Source organism: Euphorbia lathyris, chromosome 9 (genome assembly GCF_963576675.1).
Source record: "Euphorbia lathyris chromosome 9, ddEupLath1.1, whole genome shotgun sequence".
NCBI lineage: Eukaryota > Viridiplantae > Streptophyta > Magnoliopsida > Malpighiales > Euphorbiaceae > Euphorbia > Euphorbia lathyris.
Genome location: NC_088918.1, coordinates 50964344 through 50983906, shown reverse-complemented (window position 1 = coordinate 50983906; position 19563 = coordinate 50964344). Strand labels below are relative to the sequence as shown.

General features: G+C 33.6%; 1 protein-coding gene across 1 annotated transcript; it reads left to right on the top strand.

The window, feature by feature from the left end:
- The first annotated feature begins 11090 nt into the window (after window positions 1-11090).
- LOC136205244 (protein RESPONSE TO ABA AND SALT 1-like) lies at window positions 11091-14396 on the top strand. Its single transcript, XM_065995755.1, has 2 exons — window positions 11091-11991; window positions 14175-14396. The coding sequence occupies exon 1, from the start codon at window positions 11227-11229 to the stop codon at window positions 11980-11982; it is 756 nt and encodes a 251-aa protein (XP_065851827.1). The 5' UTR covers window positions 11091-11226; the 3' UTR covers window positions 11983-11991; window positions 14175-14396.
- The last annotated feature ends 5167 nt before the right edge of the window (window positions 14397-19563 follow it).

The window sequence follows — 19563 nt, the reverse complement described above, 5'->3', positions numbered from 1 at the left end:
CATAGCTTTTGCCAATATTAACCATTTGGTTTTGTCTAGTTTTTTTAGACTTCTAATCGTTATATTTTAGCATAAATAGATATATATAAAATAACAGAGTAACATGGTCAACTTGTATTGTACCGTGGTTGTCCTAAAAGCTAAGATATGTTCGGTTAAAAATCTAAAAAAAAATAGATAAAAGGACCACAAGGTTAATATTGACAAAAGATATGGACTTTAAAATGTGTTTTTCAAAATAGGGGGACTAAACAGTAGGTAAAAAATAAGGGACTAATAAATTATTTACCCTTTTTTATATGACATTTTTCCACTAATTGCTACAATTTAATTCCAAAAAAATGTTTTATCATGTCTTTATTTGTCATTTTACCTAAAAAGCTATTAACAATTATCTAATTTTTACTAAACAAGTCTATACAATTAGCTAGTCAAATCAGCTAACAGCTATTTGCCAAATATGGCCTATATAGCATAAAATCGACGATTTGACTTAATAGATACTCATTCTATTTCCTTATATAAGTCATTCTAGAGTATTTTACTATTGGGGAATAAGTATTAGAATATTAAAAAATACATGTACCAATATAAAAAAAAATAATATTTGGACCAAAAAAACTAAACTAAAAATTCTTGAAATCCTATAATGACTTATATTTGGGGAAAAAACTAATTTACTAGAATGACTTATATGTGAACAACTAAGAACCTAAGAACCTCTCGCTATTGACGATCCCTACTCTACAGCCGCGCCGCCGCCACTTCAATGAAGCCTCTCGACCGCCGATCACTGTAACCATGGAAAATATCACGAACATGAGTGCCTTGATGACCCTAGAAGATGAATCAAACACTGGTTTGATTATCCAGCCGGAGGAGACCTCTGCCCAACACAAAATCCAAACATGGAGCCTTATCGGCTCATTCCTGACCAGCCGCCCAGTGAAGAACCAGTTCATGAAATCAACCCTAGCCGACCTCTAGGGCCCGTCTAAGGGTATGTATATCGAAGACCTGGGGCCTAATCTTTTGCGTTTTGAATTCTATCACCATTGGGATCGGGACCGAGTTGCACATGGGGGACCGTGGACCTTCGAGCAGCAACTGTTGATCCTTCAGCATCTGGAAGACGGACAGAATCCAATGGAAATCCAGCTGACTCACGCCGACTTTTGGGTACAAGTCTTCAACCTGCCGATTGGCTTTATGTCTGAGAAGGTGGATGCAAGCATCGGCTAATTTGTGGGAATTTTTATGGAGGCTGATCCTAATAACTTCACCGGGATTGTTAGAGAATACATGAGAATAAAGGTGTCTATAAACATAGCTCAACCTATCAGGAGGAAGATGAAAATCAGCCTAGCAAGAGGAGCTACTTTCTGGGTGGATTTTAAATACGAACGTTTGCTAACATTCTGTTTTGTGTGTGGGTGTCTCGAGCATGCAGATAAATTTTGTCCAGCCTTGCTTGATGTCATGGAGCCAGAAAAAGTGGAACGGGCATACGGAACGTGGTTGAGAGCGCCTACCCGCAGATCTCTAAGCCAGTCACAATCAAAATACCTCCTTCAACGACCTCTGCAACAGATTACTAATCAGAGGGGTGGTACGGTATCATCCCAACTAGAAGGATCATCATTGGTAAGTCCAAGCATGCAAATTCCAAAGTTCGCTCCAACAACCCCCCAGGTTTCGATCAAACATGTGGAGTGAATGTTCCATCAAATAACAAGGAGAATGTTTCTTGGAATGGCCCAATTATCCCAGTAGTAGGGAACAAGGAGATGATTCAGTGGGAATTGAGTTGACGGATCCCAAACGCAAGCGGACATCAGGCACTTACACAAGCAGCTCTCAGGTAAGCTTGGAAGAGATGGAATGCGACACAAATAAGCATCTTGATGTAGAATTTGAAAGCTCAATCCTTAATACAAAGAATCCAGAGCCCTAGGCTCTAGGGGAGCAATGAGTATCCTGTCTTGGAACTACCGGGGAATTGGGAATACCCGGATAGTTCGACAACTCATAGAACTTTCCTTAAGTTTCCATCCCGATTTTATTTTCTGATGGAATTTAAATGTAGTCGTCACAAAGTTGAATTAATAAAAAGGAAGCTTTCTTTTTCCGGTTTATTCTTTGTGGATCCTGTTAACCACGTGGTGGTCTTGCCTTATTATGGAAAGAGAATAACTCTATTCGCCTTCTTAGTTTTACACAAAATTTCATTGATGTTATGGTTTCTCTAACTGGTTTGTCGGAGTATCGAATTAACCGGATTTTATGGCTTTCCTGAAAGGGCTCAGAGGGGAGATTCGTGGCAGATGCTAAGGGATTTGTGGGCTCAAAATCATGCTCCGTAGGTGATTATCGTGGATTTTAACGACCTCTTAGCACAGTCAGAAAATCAAGGCGGTAATAGACACCAACTACATTTATTACGAGGCTTTAACGATGTAATTGGCGAATGTGGGTTGATTAAGATCAGAATGATGGGTCATCAATTTACCTGGGAAAGAGGCCGCGGAACTGTCAATTGTATCGAAGAAAAGTTAGACCGGGCTATGGCTACAAAAGGTTGGCTGAACCTATTCACAACGGCAGTGGTTAAAAACGAAGATACGCACTGCAGTGATCACTCCGCTTTAATTTTAAACACAACGCGTGTAGCGCCACTAATTTCCCAGCAGTTCTGCTTTGAAAATTCATGGCTTGGAGAGCCGGATTGCATCGATCAGATTCAGACAGCTTGGCATGGCTACTCGGGCGATGACCTGCTTTAGAAACAGAAAACGTGCGGAGAAGCGTTGTTCGTTTGGGGCTCCAAGGTCCGCGATCAGTTCAGAGGGCAGATCAGGCGCTGCAAGGAGAATATAAGGAGACTAAAAAATAAAGCTGACAGGGTCTCCAGAGATTTATTTTTGCAATCCTGTTCTAGTTTGGATAATATTCTTCTACAACAAGAGGTGTATTGGAAAAAGAGAAGTAAGAAAATGTGGATGCAAGCCCGTGATTTAAATTCAAAGTTCTTCCACTCAGCAACCAATAATAGAAAGAGGAAGAATGTGATAACTCGTTTGAAGGATGATGTAGGAAACTGGGTGGATTGGCAGTCCGACTTAGATACGCTCATCATTGACCACTTTAATAACATGTTTACTTCTTCAGGATGTGCTCCGGACCCTATCATCAGCAATGTACATGCCTCAATAACTGCTGACATCAACGCATATCTGCTTAAACCCTTTCAGGAGTGTGAAATCAAAGCAGTTGTCTTCTCAATGCACCCGGATAAAAGCCCGGGCCCTGACGACTTTAATCCATGTTTCTACCAACACTATTAGGGTCTGGTGGGACCTAATGTAGTTAAATCATCTCTACAGCGGCTGAACGATGGAGTATTCCCAGAACAGATATATGAAATGACAATTATACTGATACTAAACAAAGTAGCTCATGAACGTGTCTCTGAACTAAGACCAATAGCTCTGTGCAACGTTATTTATAAGATTATAGCCAAGGTGATAGCAAACGGACTGAAAAAGGTATTGAATCTCATCATTTCGCCCTCCCATAGTGCTTTTATACCAGGATGGCTTATATCAGACAATACCATGTTGGCTTTGAGGTAAACCACTACTTAAATCGAAAAACACAAGGGCAACACAGGGTGGTCTCTCTAAAGCTGGATATGGCAAAAGCCTACGATATGGTGGAATGGGAGTCCCTCCATTTAATGATGCAAAAGATGGGTTTTGCAGAAAGCTGGATCAATTTGACCATGCAATGTGTCACAAAGGCCTCTTACACTATTTTCAATGGTCGAAATTCATGGGGCCGATTAAGCCGGGGAAAGGCCTTAGCCAAGGAGATCCAATCTCCCCATATTTGTTCTTGATTTGTGCCGAAGGACTATCAGCGTCACTGTCTTCAATGGAAGCCAAAGGGCTCATTCACGGATGTCGTGTTGCACGGTCAGCTCCCCCTATCTCCCACCTGTTATTTGCTGACGATAACTATTTGTTCTTTAAAGCAACCAGTGAGGAGGCTATGTCGGTTCAACAGTGCTTATTAAAATACGAAGCTGCCTCTGGACAGAAAGTAAATTATTCTAAATCTATGATCTCGTTCAGTAAAAACTGCAGGGGCAAAGTGCGGACTACCTTGGCTGCTTTACTGGGAATTTCATCGATATCAACACTAGGCACATACTTGGGACTCATGTCTCTGGTGGGAAGGAGTAAATGTCAGATTTTCCAGTATATTATGGACCGAGTTAGAGCTAGAGTTTCAAGTTGGAAGGCGAAGTTGTTATCAAGAGCAGGAAAGGAAGTCTTAATCAAATCAGTTCTTCATGCTCTCCCGTCCCATGCAATGAGCTTATTCCTCCTTCCCCAAACGATATGTTCTGAACTTGAGAGAATATTGAATTCTTTCTAGTGGGGTTCAAATGGTGAACAAAGGTGTGGTATTCACTGGAAGTCGTGGGAAAAATTATGCAAGGCAAAGAGTGAAGGTGGCATGGGATTCAGAAGCCTACGTCTTTTCAACACAGCGCTGCTTGCAAAACAGGGTTGGCGGCTGCTAACCAACCCAAACTCCTTAGCCACGAAGGTGTATAAAGCAAGATATTTTCCGGATTCCTTATTTATGAATGCTGAACTAGAGCAGAATCCGAGCTTCATTTGGAGGAGCATCCTCGCAACGCAAAACTTGATTACCTCTAGTGCCAGAAAGGTTGTTGGGTCAGGAACAACGATAAACATTTGGGAAGATCTGTGGTTACTAGATGTGACAAACCCTTATGTTGAGATCTTTCCTCTGCCAGATTTGCACTGTGTGACGGTTGATTCCCTGTGAATGGACGAAACCACCTGGGACATGGGCTTAATTCGAGGCATTTTCACTGGCAGAGATGTAGACTTAATTCAGCGGATCCTGGTGAGTATTCGACAACGACCTGACGGTTGGGAATGTATTCGGGAATCAAGGGGCAAATTCAGTGTCAAAAGTGCATATAGATATCTGAGGGAAATACAGAGCAGCTCGAGCGAAACGGCAGCGGGTACTGTAGATTGGAACCAAATTTGGTCACTGCAAACGCCCCCCAAAGTAAGAAACTTCATCTGGAGAGCCCTTGCGGATTGTTTACCTACTTTATAGGCGATGGCGGCCCGACGAGTTGTGGTACCCACGAGATGCCCAATGTGTAGCTGCGATAATGAGGATTTGTTCCACGTGCTGGTCTCCTGTAGAACGGCAAGGTCATTCTGGTACTGCACTGGTATATCAGACCTGAGAGGACGATGTAATCCGTTCAGCAATTTCTAGAAGCTCGTCAGCCAGGACTTTCCCCTACAGCTCGACACGGTTGCAGTGTGCTGCTGGTTCATTTGGTTGAACCGTAATTCTCAGGTTTGGTCTGACTCTCAATCGCCCCCTGTAGTGCTATATGATTCTGCGATTTCATTTCTGAAAAGCTGGCAGGAAGCGCAGCAGTTAAGAACTTCTCCGGAAATGGCTGGCCCGTCAGTTATTACTCGTTGGCACAAACCGCTTGAAGGCATGGTAAAAGCAAATGTCGACTTGGGAATGATAGAACAACGGGTTATGGCTTTGTAATCAGAGATTGCTGCGGAATTTTCAAAGCAGGTGGTAATGGCGAATTACATTGTCAACTGGATCCTTTTATGGTCGAAGCACTCTCACAGAAGGTTGGCATGACATTATTCTTGAGTCGGATTCACAGATGCTAGTGTATGCGTTACAGCGAGAAACTAGCGGCAATTCGACAATGGACATTATTATTAATGATTGTAAATCCCTGCTTAGGGATATTCCTAATTCCTCTGTTAGTTTTACTAAAAGATCAGCGAACTCTGCGGCTCACATATTAGCCCATGCGGTTGCTCTAGGCTCTGATCCTCGGGTGTGGCGTTCTGAGCCTCCCCCGTTTCTTTGTAATATTCTTTCTAGCGATCAATAAATGCATTTTTCCAGTAAAAAAAAAAAGAATGACTTATATAAGAAAACTGAGGGAGTAATATATTTCACAACTGTTGTGAAATATGAGATTATGCATGCAACTAAAATGAATAATGAAAACTCTTTTAACAAAATTTTATCCAATAATTCGAATCTTCTATCACTATGTTTTTGAGAAAAAAATATTGATAAAAGTATTATGAGATAATGATGATACCTAAGCCAATATATATATATATGTATATATAGGGACGGATCTACAGTGGGGCACTTGCCCCCACTGAGATCTGAAGAATAAGAAAAATCATGTAATTTTTTATTTTATTTTTGGAGTTGCCCACATAGAAACTCCATTGTTGATGGCTGGAGAGCTTGAGGCTACGCAGGGACGAAGAAGGTACGTTTGAGGTTTTCTTTTTCTTTTTGCGCTCAAATCGAGGTGGTTCCACAAAGTGGAAAGACCGTCATTCTGTGGTAGCAAAAAAACAAAATAAAATAAAATAAAAAATTAAAACCTAATTTAATACTACTTCTTTCTCGATCTCTGGTCTTTCAAAACAGATAAAAACAATATTAAAACTATTTATTTTCTTTTAGGACCTATTTTTTTTGTATTCTAGTGAAATTTGTAATTTAACCCACAAAGTAAAATGTTAAACCACAAATAGACTTAATAAATTATTTACCTATAAATAAATCTATTCAAAAAAAATTTAATTTGATCTTTGAACTTAAAAAATGTATCAATTTATTTAAAATATCTGGATAATCCCTTCAATTTGCTTAATATATAATCAATATTAATTACTCAATTTTAAAAAACTAAGTTACATGCAAAAGGTATGTTGCATGAGCATTGGAAAAATAAAATGACCAAGGTCGGAGTACGAGGTTCTAATAATAGAGAGGACAAGTTTTACAGTTTAGCAAGTAAGAACTTTTCTTTTAATATGCTTTAATATATTATGTGAATTATGTAAATATACCGGTGGTTTTGACCTGGTCAGTGACTGACCAAGTAAATTTGGTCCGTCACCATTAGATCTATAAGGTATAAATCTAAGTCTTACGATACTTTTAATCTCCACCACAGAATTTTGATAAGTTTAAATCTAATGGTGATTGACTAAATCACTTAGTCAGTCACTGACCAAGTGAAAATTACTGTGTACTAATATTCCAAGACACATGCGAAACATGTTATGCTTGTATTTTTTTTTATGTGGTTAATTGATTACATTTTAAACAAGTTTAAAAACTATCGAGATATTTTAAACAATTTAACGAGATTATATATAGGAACACTTCGTAAATTCAGAGATTTAATTAAAATTCTGAACAAATTTCATGAGGGAAATAATATATTAAGCCACATAAATAAATATGAACCTAAATCAATTTTCTTGTGTCAAATTTTTAAAAGAACCTACATCCATTCTCAATTATTTCGAATTCTAGCAGCCCTCTAAACTCTTCCTCTTTGTATTCTGATTTATCCCCTTTCCCATCATCGACCTTGTAAAACATTGGTATTACATATGAGTATTCCCTACTTTTATTGACAAGCCTATCCATAAAGACTGGTAAATATTTCATTCCCAAATCATATATTTTCAACCATTTTCATAGCAACTTACAAGTGGGTTAATACATGTCTTTATATTTTCATATATCAAATAAATAATTAAACATATTTTTTAAGTTTATTTAGTAGTATAATTTTTAGTTTAGTCATTATATCATTAAAGTTATATTTGTCGTTAATAATTACGATATTATATTTAAAGCCTAATGTTTCTCTAGCCCCCTTAATTTGTTCAAATTGATCATTTTATTCTCTCAACTTATCGAATGTCCTATTTACCCCCTTAACTCCATAAAAGTGCTATTTCTCACCCCCTCAACTCATAGAATGTCCTGTTTACCCCCTTAACTCCATAAAAGTGGTATTTTTCATCATTTACAATCTGTTATCGAGACCTAAATTGATAACCTTTTTTAAACGTTAAACCTATATTTATGAGATTTTGTATGTGGAACCTAAATTGATACTTCCCCAAAAACCATAGACCTACTTTGATACCTTATCCCTACATATAATGGCCCTGTTTGGTAAAGAGCGTTTTGGGATAAAAAGAGCGGTTTTGACCAATTTCAGAGGTTTGACCACTGAAACCGCTGATTGGAGTGTTTGGTGGAGAGAGGTTTGGGAGAGAGTTTTGGGATGAAAACGCTAATTTAGAAAAAGCTCTTAAAAGGAGCTTTTTCAATTAGCGTTTTGGAATATTAAAATTAATGGACTTCTCTAACCCTAATAGATAGACTCCCTCTTCTCATGCGCCAAAATTAATGCCCTTATTCGTCTTTTTGCACAAACCGCTATTATCAATCAGCTAATTTTTACCAAACAGGTCTACACAAACAGCTAGTCAAATCAGCTAATGTAATCAGCTAATAGCTAACAGCTAATGTAAACAGCTAACAGCTAATTCCCAAACAGGGCCAATGTCTTTAACTTGTTTATATTAATGGTTTTGTCATTTGTATCTTTTATTCATTCTTTCTCTTTTCAACCTTTTTTGCTAGTTAAATTTTGATTATCTAATTATTGTAATACAATATTATTGTAATAAACACATGAAGGATCAATATAATTATCAAATTAAAACAAAATAAAAAGTTGATATTAAAAAAAAATATTTTCAAACTCATTTGAATAAGTCTTATTAATTTTGCACTATAAATGGGTAAGAAATATCATTTTTGTAGAGTTAAGAGGCTAAATAGGATCATAAGGGAGTGAGAAATACCACTTTTATGGAGTTAAATAGATAAACAGGACATTCGATGAATTATGGAGGGGTAAAATGACCGATTTGGACAAGTTAAAAGGGTAAGAAATACAATTTTTATGGAGTTAAAGGGGTAAATAACACATTCGATGAGTTGGAGGGGTAAAATGACCAATTTGAACAAGTTAAGGAGGCTGGAGAAGCATTAAGTCTATATTTAACTCTTCATTTAATATAGGTGGAATAAAGGTGATGTGGAATAGATCTATCTATGGATCAGACTGGAGCGGGCTCGGGTCGGAGCCATCAGACTTTCATGTATACATACTCGGTTCAATTCCAGCCTAGCCAACTATTAATTTAGATGGCTTTGGATTGGGCAGGCTCGAACATAAAAAAAAAAAAAAAATCAAATCCCAAACTCAACCCATATAAATTCATTTAAAAATATATAAATAATTTTTAGGATAAAGTATGAAAAAAAATGCTCGTTGTTTGCGTTATTTACAAATAAAGGTTCATGGTTTAAAAGTTTACAAATAGAAAAATAGAAACATGTGGTATGTTTTTTTTTTTTACAAAACAAAATAAAATTAAACTTTTAAGTAATTGATGACAATTAAGAGTATTTTTTAATTTTTCTCAGTTACATTTATATATTGATAAAATACAGATCCTAAAATCAAATTACAACTGTATAAAATCAATTTAGTTCATAAACTGTTAGATTAGTCAAAAACGTTAAATTCCACCATATTAATTATTGTTTTGATTTAGGAAGTTTTTTTCGAGAGTTGAATTTTACTGATATGTAAGAATAATTTTTTTAACATAAAAATGTATTTGATTGTAATCATAACTTAAATATTGTAATACTTTGTTTTATAAATAAAATATACCACATACCTTTATTGGTAAACTTTTAAACCATAGACCTCTATTTGTAAATTGGATAAACCATTAGATTTTTTTTTTCATTTTTTCTCTAATTTTTAATTATAAAAAATAAAAGTTATACTTAAAATTCAATATTTAATATATAAATATATTAAAGGTAAATTTCAAATAAAACCTATGTGGTTTCACTAGTTTCAAATAAATGATTGTGATTTTTTTTTTTTTTTAAAGTAAGCATTGAGGTTTTCAACTTTAACAAAATAAGGACTTTTTCGATTGATACTATTAAAATCACTCTTGACGATTTCAAAACTAACATAATTTAAGAATTACTAATATTCTAAGCAATTTTAATTCTTCAACTTTTTTATTTTGAGATTATTTAGATGATGTTTGGTAAAAAAAGAGAAAATTCTAAAAAAGATGATTTTCGAAAATCGAAAATGTAGTTTCATAGTAAATATAACATAGAACGACTTTAATTCTTAAAAAATTTCATTTTCAGATCGTTAAAGATGGTTTTAATAGTATTAATCCAAAAGGTCATTGTTTTATTAAAAATGTAAAACCTTAATTCTCGTTTTGATAAAAAGTAAACCATAGTCATTTATCTGAAAATTAGTTAAACTACAGAGATTTTATTTGAAATTTATTCATATATTAATTAATAATTAATATCAATAAACGGATCAAGCTGAACCGGCTTTTATTAATCTCAAACTCATTCAAAAAAAACTTTAACGAGTCTAAACTAAACAAGTTCAAATCCGGTCTAAAGGACACAACGAGTTTAAATGGGCCTCCAGGCCGTAGACAAGTCCAATATGCAGACATTTTAATATCATTTAAAAAATATAAGATATAGGTCACAAAACCAACAGAAAAATACAATAATATAGAGGTGTACCCTAATATAATAATGAGTAGTTGATAAGTATTACTAATAATAGAAAGTTCACAACTTTTCATCCTTCCCTAAGGTTTGACCACACCACGAGAGGAGGAAAAGGATTTCTTCAATCCAATTGAACGGTTTCGGCTTGTAATCGTCGTTTTATAGAAAGTAAAACGTGATTAAATAATTACATATTTACTTTGTGTTGTGTTTGTTAATTCCGTCTGGCTGGCTGGCTGGCAGCATTATATATAGCCGCCACCTCACAATAGGTTCACATGTTGGATGACACGTTTCAATTAACATTACCGCTTTTGCCCCTTGTCAAAAATGGCCAAGTCACATCCACACTGACTTGTCCTCACAGGAAACCCTCCACTTGTAGTGAAGGACACGTGGCGCTATATCAGTGTGATACAAATCAAAATCTGCTCTCTTATTTCTTACTAACAAACTCCCCGCTAAAAGACAAAACCCGCCGAGTTTTTATATAATTAAATATTAGTCTCTTTCTCAAATCTCCTCCTTGTCTCTGTTCGTTATGCCGGTAGCTCTGATCTTCTCTCTAAAATATTATTATTTAAATCTACCACATGCCTCTTCTCGAAGAAACGTCCTACTTGCACGCTTTGCGAGAATTTTGCAATCGCTATATTTATGTGCAACCATATCTCCGCCTTCCGCATTTCTCTACCACCTTCACCTTCTGCTTTCTTCATATTTAATTTGATGCACAACGGATCGGGGACTGCTAGTTGTTTCTTTCAGGAATTTTTTGATGGTTGGCTAGTACGCCAGCAACACTGTCTCCAGGAGCTCTTATCGCTTTATCGAGATCAACACACTCATGAATTCCAAAACGATGATCTCAAAGACGTTGTTACTCGAATTCTCGCTCATTACGAACAATATTACCAGGAAAAATCACGACTCGCTCATCGGAATATCTACCTCGTCTTTTCTCCGCCATGGTTCACTCCCTTCGAGCGTACTTTCCTCTGGATCGCCGGATTCAAGCCTGCACTCACTTATAGAGTTCTTCACACCTCTGTTCTCGATCTATCGGAAGAACAGAGGCAACTTATCGGTAGGCTAAAAGAGGAGACAAAATTGGTTGAGAAAATGTTACATGATGAGATGGCCAGAGTCCAGGAGAGCGTGGCGTCGCCTCCCTTGCTGGAGTGGGCGAAACGGCATGGCCGGATGATGGATGGTGAAACGAGAAGCGAAGGATCCGCGATTGAGAGGATTGGATTGGAGATGGAAGCGGTGGTAGGAAGGGCGGATGCGTTGAGGATGAGCACGGTGATGAGAGTGGTGGAGATTCTGACTCCCAAACAGAACGTTAAGTTTTTGACGGCTGTGACAGAGCTGCAGTCCAAGATCAGGAATATCGGTATGCAAAGGCGATAATATGATGAGGTACGTAGCGGGAATGAATTATAGTTAGAGTTACTCGTCCTTGTTTTTAACTGTCTTTTTTTGGAGGTTATTTTTTTTTCCCTTACAGCACTCATTAAGTGTCTGTTTTTGTATGTGATTTGGAAGGATTCGGATTGTCTCCTGTTTAACTAAAACAGGAGACATGCTGTTGTTTAATCCAAACCATTCGTTTGGGATGGAGGGTTAGGATTAAAATTTATTATTGTTTTTTTTTTCTAAAATACATCTACTTTTTCCTCACCTCATTCTTTACGGTTCTCTCTCCTCTATCCCTCCCTCATTTTTTTTTTTTTTTGCCATCTCGTCTATCTATACAGAGAAAGAACAATAAAAACTGATTCAATTTTAACTTTATAATAAGTAAAAAAAAAATAGGTTCTATTTTAAATTGATTCTCCAGCCATGAAACTCTTCTACCCAAATGAAGATCCACTGAAGAATTAAAGACATTAACAAAAAAAAAATTGGACTTATTCAATTTTAATGGTGGCAATCTTAATGGGTAAATTACATCCATGGCCACTGAAATTTAGCCATTTTCACATTATAGCCACTGAACTTCATTTCTTCCCAGTATGACCACTGAATTTTACACTTTTTAACACTGGTAGCCACTCAATTTTAACTAACTTTTCAAAATGACTTTTAAAGACTTCAAAATGAAAATATTCAAGAATTAAAGTTGTTCAGAACGACATTTACCATAAAATCACATTCTTTATTTTCGAAATTCTCATTTTTTTTGAGCTCTCTCTAAAAATTCGCTTTCTCTCTCCTAACCAAACAATACCTAAATGACCTCAAAACGAAAATTTTCAAGAATTAAAGTTCCTTAGAATATTATTAACGTTTTAAATTTTTTATTTTTATCCGTCAACGGTCGTCTTGAGGCGTTGAGTGGTCACCGGTGTTAAAAAGTGTAAAGTTCAGTGGAAAAAAATGAAGTTCAGTGGCCATAATGTAAAAATGGATAAAGTCAGTGGCTATGGGTGTAATTTACCCCAATGTTAATGTAGAAATTATGTTTTTTTTTTATGGAGAACTTAGATTTTTTAAATCAGAATGGATGACTTTTTTCCAGATTTATTATACTAACAAGAGAGACAATTAACTTGTGTATATAACGTTGATAAAAAAAAAAAAAAAAAAACCCTTGTGTATATAACAACGGTTTGGATAGGAGAAAGGAATAGAATAAATTAATTCCACTAATTTTTTTATAGGAATTCCATTAATTATTAAATAGGTTAAAATCCTAACCCTTCATATTGAATGAAGGGGTAGGATTTAAGCAACAGATTCTCTCCTGTTTTGGTTCAACAGGAGAGTTTCCGAATCCGATTTGGAAACCCCAAATCATATTTGAAAAATATGTTTATTTTTTTATCACACCTAATAAATAAAATAAATAAATAATAAAATATTTATAATATATATAAGCTTATATGACACGTATTAACATGGAAACCGGATATTTTTAATGATTTTTCGAATTCCACCTTTTTTTTTGCTTTCAAAACAAAAATAATCAATTTTCTAACTCCCCTTTTTTTGGTTTTGAAAGTAAAAATCGCACTCCTATTTCGGAGAGAAAAATAGAAATAGATAATTTAGGTGATCATGTAATTAAATTTTTATTTTTCAAAATATCTTATATTAAATTTTATTCTTTCTTAGTTGAAATAATATGTATTTTATGAACCAAATAATATTTATTTTATTTTTCATAAATTGGATGGGTTCACATCTATAGTTATTTTAAAAACTTATTATAGCTTTATTTATATTTACATTCTTAATTTTTAAAATAAATAATATCACACATTTATAGTTATTTTAAAAATTTATTGTTGCTTTATTCGGATTTTTCCATATATTTATCACACGTAGTTATTTTACAAAATTATCAATATATTTATAGTTAATATATTTATAGTTGGCTCATTCTGATATATTCGTAGTTGGCAAAATCAGAAAAAATGTTGCAAGTTTTCTCAATAGATATTCCAATTTTGTTGGATAATATAAATTAAATGATTTTTACTCTATAGAATTTGAACTAGGCATATATTTAAATTTTAGTTATCTGAGATATTTTTATTTAACTTTTGGTAAATTCATGGTTAAGATTGAGTAACCAAGGATTGGGTGGTGCCATGCAGGTGCAGGAGCAGTTGGTTTGATGAATTTTGTTTGGTGTATATATGGATGACGCCTCAAAGACGTCAGGAGGAGGGTGGTGTTGTCATATATACGACCTTTCTTTTTTGCTAATTTCATTTCAAGTTTTAATTTACTAATTTCATTTGGAAGTTTTAATTTCAGATTTTTTATTTTCTACTTAATTCCATGTATTTTAAAACATCAAACAACGCCTTTGTTTTTTTTTTTTTGTTAAATATTATTTATATTTTAAGAAATGTATACAAAATATCATATATATGTTGAAGAAAGAATTTGAAATTAAGGCGGACAGTCCGAATCCATTAAAAGACTCGAGATAACTAGAAACATAAAATCTATGTCCGAATCCATTAAAGACGAAACATAAAATTTAATAAACGGATTCTTAAAGATGCATTAAATGGATTAATATTGGAAAGAGTTTTTCTAGTTAGAGTATGAGTAATTTCTGTTCGTTAAAAACCATTCTAGAATTGGGAAGGTTAAGAAGTAAACTTTCTGGAGCAACATTTCAAATTTTAAGATAGATATAGTGAGGTTTTTATAGATGTTTATAGATATCATTTGTCACAATTTTAAAATCTGTTTCGAATACAATATTTATTATAATATTAGATAATAAATGGAGGTTTTTTTTTCTGAAGCAAGATAAATGGAGGTTCTTTACCCAATATCAAATATTTCTTATATAATGTATCTAAATAATAAAAAAATGTGTAAATTTTTTTAATTTTTTTTTTGAATTTATTCTCTTGATTGGTCACTAGTTTTTTTAATTTAGCTAAAATAATTTATTATAATTAAAGTGGTTATTGATCTTTCTGAAATTGTTTAATTGTTTAAAGTGATATATATTTGAACTTTTTAAATATATAATAAAATTTTAAAAATAAAAATTAATTTATAATTTTAAGTTTTTTTAAGTAAATTAACTTTTTGTTTTATATATTTTCTATGATGTTTTTATTGTGAGATTTAATTATTATATTTTAAGTAAATTTAAGGAGTTAATTAGATTTTTGAAGATTAATTAGATTTTTGAAGATTAATTAAATTTTTAGATAAGTTAAAAAGGTAAATCATTTAATAAGATTATTATTATTATTATTATTATTCAAATTGAAGGAAGTATAAATAAAATAATATATACAAAAGATAAAACGTCATAATAATTACGAACAAAAAAGGTGGTATATAAATTTGGATAGAAATAATGTGTAACCCCTTATTAGGATCACACGATATCTCACACAACATCAGTTACAAACATGGTTTCAAGTTTCAATCATATTCATTTATAAAATTATATCCTTTAGTTTCCATTTTACTTTTAAATTAATATCATTCTATGTCAATTTCAATAACATATCAACATTTACTTATTAAATATATGTTATCATTTATATATTATAAATAGGAGAAGCGTTTACAATTTACAATACATGTTTGAAATATTATTCTATATAGAATATTCACAAAACAAAATACATCAAAATACTCCAAAATGCCTAAGCGAGAATGGACTAACACTACCGGTGCGACCTTAAACAAGAAAGACTTCACCTAACCTGTAAAATTTTGTTGGCAATGGATGAGCTGTTTACTCAATAAACATATTACGCATATATGTATACAAAAGTAATGTAAAGAACATAGAACAAAATATATCATCATTACCAAGTTAGCATATTCAGTAGAAAGTTAGTCACTTATTTCACTTATTACAGGGGTAAATTACATACGTGGTGTACAACCTTTACCCATAATCACATGTTGGTGTACAACCAAAATTTTGTCACACTAAACTGTACAACCTTTTAGTGACTTCCCACTAAAGTGTATAGCCGGTAATTGTGACCGGTCAACCCTGGTCAAACTGCCATGTCATCAATTTTTATTAATATAATGGGTCCATGACATGTGCAATTACTAAGTTATCCTTTTATAAATTCAATCCAAAAGCCATCAAATATAGATAATTACTTTTACACCCTTCCATTAATTATTCTTCTTCTCCTTCACGTACTTCTCTCTCTTCAACACAAGGGAACCAAATTTCTCAAAGCCTCCAAAATCAACATTTTTTTATAAATTCAGATTTTTTTTAAACTGGGCTTTTAATTCAGGTATTTTTCAAGGCTTCCAAAACCAAAGTTTCTCAAAGCATGAAATTGATGCACCCCACTCAAACTCCCACTCACCCTTACAATACCTCTCTTACTATACCTCCTCTTCCTTGCACCGGAACTAGGAGAGCAAAAATCGCCATCTTTCACCTTCAACAGCAACAAATAATCCGCCGCATTGGCAATTACAGAGAGAACGACGCCGTTTTCAGCCTCGAAACCAACATTAACACCGTCTGAAAAGACCCAGCAATAAGAAAGGAAAGGGAGAGCGGCGACTGGATCAGGTATAGGAGAAGGAAGTGTAAGAACAGTAGAGAGATAACCGCAAAGTTTGTGATCTGGAACGGGTCCTCCATTGATGGAAAGTGAAATAACCTAAATCGGGTTTGAATTCATCATGGGAAGAGAAATAATGGAGAGGAAGGGAACTGAGTTATGGAGAGTAACAGTTTCTCTCTGATAAGAAGAGGGAGAAGATGGACAATTTCTTATATGGGTGCGGGTAGGCAGTTTTCTCAAGAAGCTTGAAAAATATCTGAATTAAAAACCCAGTTTAAAAAAATCTGAATTTATAAAAAAAATGTTGATTTCAGAGGCTTTGAGAAATCTGGATTCTTTGTGTTGAACAGAGAGAAGAACAAGTGAAGAGAGAGAAGTATCTGAAGGAGAAGAAGAAAATTAATGGAAGGGTGTAAAAATAATTATCCATATTTGATGGCTTTTGGATTGAATTTATAAAAGGGTAACTTAGTAATTTCATATGTTATGGGCCCATTATGTTAATGAAAATTAATGACATGGCAGTTTGACCAGCGTTGACCGGTCACAATTACCGGCTATACACTTTAGTGGGAAGTTACTAAAAGGTTGTATAGTTTAGTGTGACAAAATTTTGGTTGTACACCAAAGTGTGATTATGGGTAAAGGTTGCACACCACGTATGTAATTTACCCCTTATTACAGTAATGACTATTTCAGTAAGTATAGGTCCTGCTATACTTAGATAATATATGTAAAATGGTTCTTGGACCCAATCTGTATCCTAGCTCACTAAATTCGGAATACAATCATCTCTGCTACGGAGGAGTTAAACTCAACTCACGTAGTCCGCTACGCATGTAACTCAATACATGTGCTTCCGGCTCATAATATTCGGATAACACTCTCAACTAGGATCATTTCACATATCCATCTAAGAAAGCTCATATTCATTTCTTATCCAACCATTATTCAGTTCTAGTATGTGCATAAGGCTCAATATGCCACATTTGTATTCATAACATTGCAAGTTACTCAATCATATAACTTTCATATCTATCACAACGTATCACAAACACTCAAACATTATTCCTATCAAATTCAACCACATCTCAAACTTAACGAGTCACAAGCCACAATACATTCATACACATATATAAGCAATATGTTTACTGTCGCACTCGGATTGTATTATACGATAGGACTAGTATTAAGGCTATAAAGATTTGCATGTAATATGTTTCCTAATGAGAATATATAGTCGATCTCACAAGCTATAGGTGTACAGATATCTAGACAGTTACATGGATGTTCATATATTATAAATAGGAGAAGCGTTTGCAATTTACAATACATGTTTAAAACATTATTCTATATAGAATATTCACAAAACAAAATACTCAAAAATGCCTAGGCGAGAATGGACTAACACTGCCGGTGCCCTTACATAAGAAGGACTTCACCTAACCTGTAAAATTTTGTTGGCAATGGATGAGCTGCCTACTCAATAAACATATTACGTATATATGTATACAAAAGTAATGTAAAGAGCATAAAGCAAAATATATCATCATTACCAAGTTAGCATATTCAGTAGAAAGTAAGTCACTTATTACAGTAATGACTATTTCAGTAAGTATGGGCCCTGCTATACTTAGATAATATATGTAAAATGGTTCTTGGACCCAATCAGTATCCTAGCTCACTAAATTCGGAATATAATCATCTGTGCTACAGAGGAGTTAAACTCAACTCACGTAGTCCGATATGCATGTAACTCAACACATGTGCTTCCGGCTAACAATATTCGGATAGCACTCTCAACTAGGACCATTGTCACATATGTGTCCTTGATTTTAATTATTATACCCTAATATTAGGTTATATCATAATTTTTATTGATTTGTGAGTTAATTTGATATTATAGATATAGTTTGGAGGCCAATTTTATGTTTTAAATGTAAAATTAAAAGTTTAGGGTAAATTTTAAAAGAGCCTAAAGTTTGAAAGGACCAGAAAAGATATTATCTTTTATTGGGAATATAAATTTATAATTTCCGCACTTTATTTCTAATACCCAAGTGAAGGAATTCAGAATTTCTTTCTTTCTTCTTCCATGTTTGGCACTCCTCCTTCATCTCTCCATCATTGTTCTTCAAACACCCAAAATCACCAAGCTTTGATCATACCTTAATATCTAGAGATTGAACCGTCGGATCGAGCTGATTTTTTTACAGTAGGTTCTAGACATTCTAATACACATTGTGGCCGGTGTGATTTTGATTTAGAGATTTCTACATGGGGTTCGACCTAGGCAGATTATAGTGGTGGATTTGAGGTTTTAATGTGTTTTTCCCTCAATTATGGTTAATATAAGTAACTATCAACTACCCTTTTAAGTTTTTATGTATATATATGTATATATCACTATATTTTTCCAGAAATTGATTTTTTAGGAATTTTTACCATATATTTGATTAAATGGTGTTTTTATGATTTAGTTTTAATTTGAATTTAAACTATGTTTAAGAATATATACATATATATCTTTGCATGCAAATTTTAACTTATAATATACATATATGTATACATGATTTGAGTTTTGTTTTGATAAACTTAATATATTTGATTAATATTTGTGTAAGATTTGATATTTTGAAGAGTGGAATTTAAAGAAAAGTGTATTGACAAACTTTATTGATAATTGGGTTATGAACAAAGGTATATGAATATATATTAAGTGATTTTCTATAAATTTATTTTTCAAAGTAAATTTTAGTTTTAATTAAAGATTGGTAAAATAGTAATTTTGATGAATTTATGATTTATTAAAATAAAGTGTTTAATTAAAATAAAGTGTGTGTGTGTATATATATATATATATATATATATATATATATATATATATATATATATATGATAATTGATGTCTTTAGTTTTAAGAAATTGAAGTTATTATTGATAAATATATCAATAAACT

Bases quoted from the DNA above. Each gene is read 5' to 3' on its own strand.
- LOC136205244 (XM_065995755.1), top strand. From the start codon at position 11,227: ATGTGCAACCATATCTCCGCCTTCCGCATTTCTCTACCACCTTCACCT.